The sequence below is a fragment of the Gossypium arboreum genome, chromosome 11 (assembly GCF_025698485.1).
Source record: "Gossypium arboreum isolate Shixiya-1 chromosome 11, ASM2569848v2, whole genome shotgun sequence".
NCBI lineage: Eukaryota > Viridiplantae > Streptophyta > Magnoliopsida > Malvales > Malvaceae > Gossypium > Gossypium arboreum.
This window is the reverse complement of record NC_069080.1, coordinates 42,558,441-42,570,188: the sequence shown is the minus strand read 5'-3', so window position 1 is coordinate 42,570,188 and position 11,748 is coordinate 42,558,441. Positions and strand designations below refer to the sequence as shown.

Below are 11,748 nucleotides of genomic sequence, written 5' to 3'. Positions count from 1 at the left end.
AAAAGATTTTATTGTCCAAACCAAAAAAAAAAATAAAAAATAAAAATTGTCAATAATTTTGTTTGTTTCCAGCTTTGAGTATTCGGTGGAATTGAAAGATGGGGATAAATAATTGATTTCTTTTGTAAGAAAGATGAACAAGTTATATCAATCGTTTGACATCTTATAAAGTTGATTTTTCTTTACAAAAAGTATTTTCTTTTACCATTATAAATCTTTTTAAAAATGAAACATGAAACATTTTACACAAATTGTATAATTCTGACTATTTTCTCCGAATTTAGAGTTAAGAAATTAAAAAAAGAAGAGATATCCATGTGCTCTCTTTCATGGAAGAGGTTGCGAGATAGGCCACTCATATCCGATCTATGTTTTATTATTTTCATTAATTAAAGCATTAAAATCCAAAACAAGGAAAACACTGTTATCCACACCTAGGGAGGGTGTGTATTTTCACTGTAATCCTATACTTTGGACAAAGCTACTTAGAATCAAAATCAATCTTCTCCAATCAAGCTTTTCATTATCGAAAGATATGCCTGTCGTATGCAGTTTATCAATGAAAACAATGGATTTCCAATGTCAAACAAGTTCTTTATGCTATTTGAACCCAAATGTTTGTTTTATTGGTCATACATATTCATGTTACTGATTTACTCCTGCTGAGTTGTAAAAAAGAAAAAAAGTTATACTATTCTTAGTCTCTTAAGCTCCATGTTTGAAGGCGCCAAGTTGCTTAGTTAACACACATCTCTGGCTCTTATGGTTGTATAAAAAGCATTTTATTATCCTAAACACAGAGAAAACCCAGAATGTAAGCTCTTGCAATCATTCATGAAATTGAATTACAAGGCTATTGTTAGCAGAAAAGCACTGTTCAATCATCTACAATGCTTTTTGCACTGTTGGTCAGCACCAAAAATTAATGGTCACTGTCCTTTCCGGGTTTTAGCCACTGTTTCGTTTAATGCTGCTACTACTTGTCAGTAGATTTTAACAAATGCAAACTTCTTAAGCTACTGCACTTTGATAACTTTGAGCTGAACCATTAACTCTGGTGGTATGAAATTGAAACCTTCTATTGTTTTTTGATTAGAAATATATCATTATTGTCTTTGCATGGAAGTGCTTTGATTATGCACATGTGCATGAAGGGAAGAAATCATATCCCACGAGTTGCAAACCGAAAAAAAAAAAAAAAAAACCATGATTGATTCAACCTAACCTTAGACTGGTCATGGGAAACCCACAATTGGACATGGAATGTCTTTTAAAAAACACCCTCCCTTCTTCCCCTGCATCATTAGGCCTTACAGTTAGTGGGATTCTAAAGGAAGACCATTAAAAAAGGTTAATTCATTCACTTTCCACCAAAATAACAGATAAAATTTGAAATAATTATGTGCCCTTGAATCATACGAGGGCGGGGAATCCATTTCCCTTGGACCCTTCTTTTTCTTCTTTTGCCTTTGGAGAAAGCTGAGATTTACAAAAAAAAGGGGTACTGGCAATGATGGTGTTATGGATATGGAGAACTTAAGGGTGTTTTGAGATGAGAGATATTATGGTCAAAGGCCCCAAAGCTGAAGACCAGCTTTGCATTATTGGGACAAATACTGAGCTGTTTTTGTACTTAAAGAAGACCAGTAAAAGGTGAATCTAATTATGACTATATGGTCATCAGTTCACCCCCCAATATTGCAAAAATCATTTCATAGACTTCAATCATATTGTCTTTAAAGTATTTTCCTTCAATCAATTTTCATTTCAAGATACTAAGAAAGGTTAAAGAGGATATGATTTAAGTCTAAAACTTTGTTCTTTTTTCACAACAGTTATCACATAAACCTCCATTAAGTTCTTAATTGCTTTCACCAAGGGAAAAAAACTCACAAAAGAACAAACAGCCTTTTTTTCCTGATTTTTTTTCATGCAAAAAAAAAATGACTACTATACCAAAACGTCTAATCTAAGCATCTGTCCAGGCAGTAAATACTGGCACAGTTGGCACAGCGAGTGCAGGCCTTAGCTGAGCTGAAGGAATCCAAGAATTCAGAGAGTTCGTTGAACTAGTGAACAACTTGGTCGGTGGAGCAGGCATGGCAAACGGCAATGGTAGGCTATTTCTATCTAGGCTGCCGCTGCTACCTTGTGTTGAGCTGCTCAAACTAGTCAACAGTGAAGAAGCATTGGAAAAGTGAGTCCCCATTTTGTTCGAATCATCCACTTCCCTCTGGCCTGAGTTGATTGTGTCCGTCCCAACCACATTGTCTGGGGCCAATGAGAAATCCTGTCTCTTATAGTTCTCAATCATATTTGCCTGTTTCATCTCCATCTGCTGTTCAGGGGACTGGTGAAGGACGATTTTCCAGTCTGGTTGAGACCCGTCGTTCTTTGGTGAAATGTTGGTTTCACCGTAGCTATTATGAGCTAAAAGATTGTGGTTGATAGTCTCATTTGCAGGTCCTATGTCTTTGTTTCGCCGTGCCAGGTCTCCAGCAAGGAGGGTGCTGCTTGCCATGATTCGTTCCACATCGTACCTCGTTATGTCGAAATTTGTCACGGCATTCGCACCACGGAATTTGATAGCCGCTATGTCATAAGCCTCGGCTGCTTCTTCCTGAGTGCCTGAAATGGAGGGAAAAAAAAAGCTTGAATTAACCTTGTTACGTATAGTACAAAAGAAGACAATCTAGAAATATAATCAGCTTTCTTCTCGTGCATGATTGTGGACAAAACAGCCTTATTCTTCACTTTGCTTTTGCTTTTTGTTTTAGGAAAAGAGCCGAAAGAGCCAACGAATTGGCGTTTCTAAAGTCAATAAAAACACACTCTAAAATTCAATGATATATGATTAAATGAAAATGGCCGAAATAAACTCACTAAATGTTCCAAGATAAAGGTCCTTGTTCCCAGCAACTCTGCCTATCCGAGCTTGCCATCTTCCATGCTGATGATGTCTGCTTAAAATTTCAGAACAGAAAAAAAATAATAAGATAAAAGGAGCTGAAATGATGTGGAGCTGAAGCTCAACAGCTTCTATAACTGAAGTACATAAGAAGACCTTGTCACTCCTCTGTACATTGAAGCTCCCCTTGAGAATCCACTGCTTTTCCTGCATATTGTATAATTTTATAATCATTAAAAAAAATCATAGATCATGGTGATCCATGCACTGCAGTGAAAGAAGAAGGGGACAAAGATCAACTACCTTCTCAAATGAGCAACATACTCCTGTCTAGTCATGTTCTTCATTTCCTCAAGTTCTTTTTGGTAATTTTCCAACTACCAAACAAAGTATCATAATTACATTTCAGTACCAAAAAAGAGTTCACATTCCCTATTTGAAAAAGAAGAAGAGAAAAAAAAGAGTAACTAGAAAATTAGCTAATTACTGGGAAGTTGATGTGAGTGGAGGGTCCCCAATACTTGAGTGCAGCTAAATCATAAGCTCTTGCAGCTTTCTCTTCCATATCATAACCCCCTAAAACAAAGATTTTGGAAATGATTTGTTATTCAACACATTACAAGAATAAACATAAGATAATAATTAATGATTAATAATGCCAGAAGGGCTTACCCAAATAAACTGAAAATAATCATTTGATTAGAATCGGAATCCCCAAGTCATGCATGAAAAAGAGAACAAAAATGAGTCCGGTCAAGAACAAAAAATACCAAAATTAGAGGGTATATTATTGTTCCACACTAACCTTGTCTTCCTTTCCTGCTTTGCCCTTCCTTCTTGCAACTATTGTCCCATAGATGAGCTTCATATCTTCCCGTCCATCTATGTCTAAGTAACATAAAAGGGAAATGCTTTAGAGAACTAATAAAAACAGGATTAAAGGAATAGATTACAAGAAAGAGCCAAATAGAAACTTTAATATGTAAAGAAAGAAAAAGGGTTTTGTAGGAAAGCATAGAATACAGAAGAATGTTGAATAAGAAGATATTTAAGATGCAGGGAAAAACTTTTAACCTTGTAACGCCTCTATATTGAGAGGTTCTTTGCCCGAAAGTATCAATGGATTTCCTGTGGGCAATTTGCTTCTGATCTACTTTCTCAGGCCCTCTTTTCTTGGTTTCCATTGCTGCATAGTCAGTTGCAGAAGGTGAGATTTGCTGTGAACCAGCAACACTGCTTGATTGTGAGCCAGGGCTCATGGACAAGCTCAAAGACTGTAAATCTCCATATGCCATGGCACCAATAGAGCCAGAGTCAGCTCCATTATCACCCATGCACCCTATCATCTTCTGATTCATCGCAGAATGCTCAGTGGAGTAGTTTCTTGAAGCCCAGTGCTTCATAGCAGCGCTTCCATCATCTGCCATTGTTGGGAGCTGAAGATTGCAATCAGTAACATGGGTTTCTTGATCAGCTTCTTCTGCTAGCAACATTTCTTGGTTTCTGTATCCTGAGTAGTATTGGTATTGTTGGACCTGAAGTTGGTGTTGGTGGTGCTGCTGCCTCGAGGAGTGTTGCAGGTGGTCTAGGCAGTTCTGAGAGTTGTGATCTTGATTGGGATTTTGATGGTAATACATGCTGTCTAAGCTAAGAGCCATAGTTTCTCTGTCACTGCTTTCATAGTGATGGGTCCCCATGGTTGCACCCCCAAAGAAATCCTCCAGTTTAGGAGTTGAAGTAGGAACCATTGCTTCACACCAAAAGTCAAAGACAGAAAAGTCCAGAAAAAATATAAACAACTATTTCCCCCAAAGCATAAAACAAACTCCAAAAGAAAAGAATATACAAGTAGAAGTTTGAGCCTAACCTTGTGACTGGGACCTGCCAAGAGCTTCCATTAAACAAAGAGACCCATCAGACTTTAGTGGCATCACAGGAAAGTGAGAATACAAGCCCCCATTTTCTCCTTCATAATAAAGTCCATAACTAAGATGAGATGGTGGAGATGGGAAAAAGCTTGATGGAACTGCTGTTGTAACACCAGAAGCAGCTGACAGTGTTTTGTGATTACTATTATGGCCTTGATTGCTAACCTCCATTTTCATGTGAGAAGATAGTGAAAAACCTAACCAGTTACTACTGTTATTGTTGTTGTTGTTGTTATCATCATTGCTCATGGACTTCATCTTTTAACTATGATGCTTCTTTCAAACCTAGTAAAGATTCTAGGCAAGTTTATCTTGGCGCAGGGCAACTCAATCATTGGGAAACAAACGAACTAATCATAAACCAAACATCTCAATGCTTCACTCCATTTTTGCCAAAGAAAAAAAGAAGAAGAAAAAACAGACACACACAAACAAGAGGGATTTTTGGCTTTTAGCTGCAGAAGTGATGGATCAAATCTAGCAACTTATCTAAAACAAATCCAAAGCTCCTGCAACTGAATCAATTCTATTTCTATGCATGACTCTCTCTCTTTCTCACAGAAAAAGGATTTCTAAAGAGAAACAAAGCTAGTAAGTTCCTTTAAACTAAACAAAAAGAATGAGTTCTAGCAAGCTATGCTGGGCATCCTTCCTGCATTCCATAGGGATCTGTGAATGAGAAAGACCTCTTCTTTTGCTTTACCCTACGCTCCTTCTTGCTTCCACTTACCCTTTTTCTTTTTAAAGACCCCTCCCCCTACACACATTGAAAATTCAAAGATTCATTTAGAAAGATTGGGAAAAGACTAGCCCCAACCAGAAGCTGCTGCACCCAAAGACAAGCTGCTTGTAGCAGCAGTAGCGCTACTTACGAGCCAATGGATCCTTATTTTTCCATGTGGATATACCACAGTTTCCTGTTCTCCAATTAAAATATCAACACCGTCTCTTTTCTTTCATGTCGGTTTAATATCTACTTAAATACTTGCCGCGATTAAGCATTAGTCTTAAAAGGTTAGAATCTTCCACTTACATAACATTAAATGTTATTTCCCCCATTAAGCAAAGATGGTTTAGGGAATGTATGTTTTTGGTCTTTCAAGCTTCCTTATAGGATTTATGATCAAAATTATTTATTTTTTATTATTCCAATATTTTTAAAAGGCGAAAAGGATGTATCCATCGACACATTAAATACACTGATTTCATGTACCACTTAACTTGAAAAACTAAATAAGTGAGCATCTCTTGTCTTTTTAATACAAAAAAGACCATAATTTTAGGACAGAAATTCCTTTTTACAAACATTAAAATTCCAATTTAACCTTTTCGATTACATGACATAAAATTAAGCTCTAAGTACAATAGTAGTATTTTTATTTGGTACACCTCAGTATATTACATTAAAATTTAAACACCTTCATAATGGGAAAGTAATGGTGTCTCCTAAAGGACTAGCCTTTTTGATCACTTTACAAGAGATGTAAGAAGCATGTCTACAAGGTTATAAACACCAAAAATGAATGACAAAAATAGCTTCTTAAATGAGCTGCCATACATAATTCATAGGGTTGAAGTGAAAAAACCAATGTCCCATAAATCCTTTGTTTTTTTATTTATTTATTTTGTTCTTTTATGGTTGTATTTAAAATAATTTATACAAATTTTAAGACATCGATTTCATGTTGCTTTAATATTATTAGCAGATCTGCCAAATACTCATTTACTATTGAGGTTGTGATAGACTTTGAGATTAAAAAAAAAAAAGTGTTTTTATTTTTATTTTTTTAATGTTAAAAGAAAAGGACTATATTTGTACTATATATAATATTTTTATTGAATTAATATCACGAGTTAATTAGTTTATATATACAAAGTACATTGTATTATTATTTTATATTTTTATTTAAAATCAATAATGGTAAAATTTGAATGTGTATTATAATGAATTTTAAACATTTTATTTTATATAAATAAAAACTCATTTAAGTTTTATATATATTTTTAACAAATATTTTACTAAATATATTATAAATTTAAAAATGGCTTGCTTTAAAATTGAAAAAAAGAAAGCACTTGCTAAAAGAAATCAAATCAAGCATAATACAAAATGACAAGCCTTAAAGAAGGGTTAGAAAATCAACCCCACCTTGTCTTAGCCTGCTTTTTCTTTTCTTTTCTCTTTTGGGTAGTCTTAAATATCAACCTTATGTGCCCATATCAAAACTTTAACTCAACGAATTAATGCATGTACCTTTTGGGCGTACAATCCTTAAGTTTAAACAACCATGATGATGATGACGATAAATAGAAGAGAAAAAATGAAATTACATAAAAAGAAAATGCTTCAAATGCTAAAATTTAAAGGTTAAACTACACTAAGTAGTAATAACTATTGATAATTTTTTATACATCAATTATGAAAAATTATAAAATAATCACTTAATTACTAAATTTTATCTTTTTTTATTACTAGTTATTAGATGACTAATGGGAAGATGACGTAATAGCTTTTGAAATTAGTATAATAATAATTTTAACACTCAACATTTATATATTGTGTCAATTTAGTCTTGATATTAAAAATTTTAACCCTTAATATTTACACATTGTATAATTTGATCTATTTTGTAGTTTTGCTTTCTTTCTTTCTCTTTTTTTGACCTTTTTCACCTTAAAAGCTGGAAAAAGAATTATCAACAAATTTTGATTGAAAATATGAAAAAAAATGGAAATACTAAAAATCTAAGATAATAATTTTTATTTTTTTTATTATTTTAAAATTAAACCTCAATGTAGCTCGATTGACATAGGTATTGTTGTCAATGTAGGAGGATGTGGGTTCGAGTACGTTAAAACATATTATCTTCCTATTTATGGGTTAGGAGGAGCGAAGAGGCAAATTTGTAAAAAATACACAATGTATAAATATTGAAGGTTAATTTTTTAGAACAAAAACTAAATTGACATAAAACATAACTATTTGAGGGTTAAAATTACTATTATACTAAATTTAAAATTACTAAATTATATTTTTCTTTACAATTTAATAGTTGATGATACAAAAAAGTTGAACTATCATTTTATAATTTTTCATAATTAGACGATGAAAGTAAATAATAATATTTGAATGATTAACAGTATAATTAATTCAAAATAAATTTTAAATTTATTAAAAATCATTTGTATAAATAAAAGAAATAAGTTGTAGGAAATAAAAATTGACTAAAGAAAGCAAGGCCATCAATGTCGAAAGTCCATGTCGGGCTAACAGAATAAAAACTTTCAGAATTATTGACGTGGCAGCAGATACAGTAGAAGATCCTTTTTATTTATTTATTTATTTATTTAATGATTTATATAAGTCGTTGGATGTAGTCAACACTCAACACCTCTCTTACATGACAAAAAGTGAGTGGGTCACTGTGATGAAACATGGAGGGAAGCTCTATTGTGAAAGTATAGCAAGACCAGTCCTTTCAATTTTCTTTTTTATCATTAATATATCTTTATTGTCTATCAACATTAATTTCTTGAGATTTGTGACCAACTCCTCTTAATAATATTATCTTAAGTTTTAAATTATTCAATACTTGTTCTTTCATTTCATTTGTTTATCTATAATTTTTAGAGAATTAATGGAAAAAATACATAAATATTGTTGACAAATTGGAGGCAATGTGATTTTTTTGGTCAAACGATATTATTGGACTATTTATTTCAAAGATATTTAGATGAGTAAAACTCATAACATGAATATTACTTGAGTTAAAATTGAAGATATTCTTGCTGTAAATAGATTATTTGCGAAACACGTAAAATCACTTTTTATCTTTAAAGGCAGTAGATTAAATTGGAACTCTTATGGAAGTAGTACTTTGTACTGATTTTTAGCCTTCTTTATAGAGTAGTGATTAGATTGTAATTATTATGTAAATAAAAGTTTAGTTTAAACTTAAGTAGTATATAAATTTAAGTTTTGTCTAGGTTATAAAAAGAAACTAAAACTTTGAGAATTTGATAGAGCACAAATCTGTTCAAGTTAGGAACGTGTATGTGTACATTATTTTTGTTAGAGTTGTGTGATTCGAATCTCGTAACTTGTTAAAGAAATAAAATAGAGAGGCAAAATAGGGGATTTGTGGGGACGAAAGACCAAGGGCCATGTTACACAAGTTGAATTTGTATAGAACTATATTTCTTCTATTAGATATTGATTATAACAAGGTTGTTTAACCCTTAAAATGTGTAGTCAAAAACCTCTCATATTGTGTTTTTTCAACATTAGTAAATTTCTCTTCCTCTGCTCGTGATTTTTCTTGATAAGGGCTTTCCACATCAAATTTGTGTGTTCTTATTTTTCTTTCTTATTATTTTGCGATCATTCCTACTGCCATTATCGACATATAGTATAACAATATCTATAAGCAATAAGGAGAGCCTCTTGAGTTGCAAAGTTAAGCTTCCAAGAGGAAAGCTTAGTGGGAGAGTAATATAGTCTTTGTATAACAATGAAGTTGCTAAATTGGTGAGTGTTAGACTAGTATTAGGACTTAATCATTAGTTGTACTATGAGAAAGATAATGGATCATTGCTTTAAGTAAGGTCTAGTAAACATAGACTAAGGTCGAACTGTATAAATAATCTCGATATTCTTTTAATTATTTTCACACTTTTTTTTTCTTCGTGATTAAAACTGTGATCATAGTTCCAAGTATCATTTTAATCACAATTTGAGTTAATGAAGTAAGTATTTTTATAAATATAAATAGCGATTTTAAGGAAATAAGTCGTGATTGATTTGAACATGAAAGAAAAAGAAGATGAAGACAATGGTAATATTTGGTTTAATTTAATGGTGTGATGAAAGTTAAAAAGGAAGATGTAAGGCAAAAGTTTGAAATTCCTGAGATGATGGGGCCCTTAAAAGAACATGCTTTTTGTGGGATTAACACTTTTGTTTATCCGATTGTCTCAGATCTGAGTTAACCCTCACAGTGGGAGAATATTTTATAAGCCAATTTTGGGTGTAAATATCTTTTTTAAGTTTAAAGACTTCTTTGGCCATTTGCATGCTTTCTTTTTCTCTTTAATTGCTGCATTAATTTGCAACCGTCCTTCAAACTCCTTTTCCCCGCTTACCTTTTCTATACCTCCATTTTAGCCTAATTATATTTACTTATTTTTAAAGGTCAATTTATATAGAAGAGATATGTACAATGATTCTTGTTTTCATTTATCATTATTAATTCTTTCAATAATTTTACTTGGTTTACTTTCTAAAACATCATATTTAAAGAAAATATATTAAAGTATTTTATAAAACTAAGGAAAAAGTTTCTCTAAATATTGAAAACAAACATTTCAGAAGAAAAAAACATAACATAAGGATCTATGATTTGGTAATTTTAGTACAGTCAATTTCAATCAAAATTTTATGTATATAATTATACTAGATCTATGTTCTGTATCACATTACATATTAAGAGTGTTTTTGTTTAGCAAAAAGTGACATATGTAATGAAAATGTTTTATGCATTTTATTTTATTTATTTTACTAGAAAATAGATTAACTAATTGAAAATGACTTATTCGTCAATGAAAAATAAGCCTTTTTTTTCTTCTGAAAATTGATTTATCTTTTAAAAAGTGTAAATCAATATATATATATACATATAAAGCCTTTACAAATAACATGTTTTTTATATTTAATTTTAAAAATATCTAAAATATTGATTCTTAATATTATTTTTTTAATATTATTAAACATACATGTTTATATTTAATAATATATAATAAATTATTAATATGATTAATATAATTTATTGTTTTAATAAAATCATTTAATATTATAGTTTACTTTCATCACTTTAGTAAAAAAATAGTCATAAAAAGATACCGCCATGACTAAACCTTTGGTCGACGTGGTACAAAGACCCACTAGGTTAATAGGTCAAAGAGGCAAAATGGACAAAATATTGCATTGGTGGCTCCAAGTCCAAGTGGCGAGGCTACGATACTCAAGAACGATCTTGCTAATGTGCTCATTAACAACTTGATGGTACACATCGTTTCCGTACAACTTGATACTCTTTCATCGGATAAAATTGTTTGTGATCGACTTGCCTAAACCATTGTATATGTATATACCTTAGAGGCTCGAAAATTACCACCCAAGATAATTTCCCAAATATGCTTAACTTAGCTCACTGGCCCCCAAAGCTAAACCCACTTTGGATGATCTCTCGACCAATATTAATCTTGCCTTTCCATATATATTATCCGAAGCCCTTTATCATTTTGGGGATCCTTGAATTTTTTTTAGATGAACTCAAACTTACATTTCACCCAATCAGGGCAATGTTGTCCACGATGTGAAAACAAATTATGGGCACTCACTATCTGAATGACGCATACTACTCAAGAATAGTCTCTGTTATGTTGGCAAATATTGTGCTGTCTAGGTATGACATCCACCAAAATTGCGAAAATATACAAATACATTTATATTCATTAATTGGAACACTGGATTTCATTGAATGCAAATACAACATCAACATACTTTTTCACTATCTCATCTATTGATTTCTTGATGCAACCATGTCAAGTCCCTCCTATAACACATACGGTTCATACAACCCCTAAATTTGTTCCATATTCAAGTGTAATAGGAGAGATTAAGTATTTTTACTAAAATACATACTAAGAAATTAAATATGTGATATTATTTATTACCTTCTAGTAAGAGGGAAATCTTACGGTTAGGAAACGATGAGCACTAACCACAGTATGTGTATTCATGCCTAAGTTTGCAAGAGAAAGCAACAAATGTTCACTTTGCCAATCGATTCACTAATCACCCTACAAATTACCCTATACAAATATGTCAAATTAGAAGAACCTGAGCTGAAT

At 32.1% G+C, this 11,748-nt stretch overlaps 1 protein-coding gene across 1 annotated transcript; it reads right to left on the bottom strand.

The window, feature by feature from the left end:
- Nucleotides 1–1,730: 1,730 nt before the first annotated feature.
- On the bottom strand, nucleotides 1,731–5,996 carry LOC108470823 (AP2-like ethylene-responsive transcription factor ANT). Its single transcript, XM_017772305.2, has 9 exons — nucleotides 4,776–5,996; nucleotides 3,983–4,658; nucleotides 3,714–3,796; nucleotides 3,581–3,589; nucleotides 3,396–3,484; nucleotides 3,212–3,285; nucleotides 3,065–3,115; nucleotides 2,884–2,960; nucleotides 1,731–2,628 (listed from the first exon to the last, which is right to left on the bottom strand). The coding sequence occupies exons 1-9, from the start codon at nucleotides 5,092–5,094 to the stop codon at nucleotides 1,970–1,972; spliced, it is 2,037 nt and encodes a 678-aa protein (XP_017627794.1). The 5' UTR covers nucleotides 5,095–5,996; the 3' UTR covers nucleotides 1,731–1,969.
- Nucleotides 5,997–11,748: the final 5,752 nt, after the last annotated feature.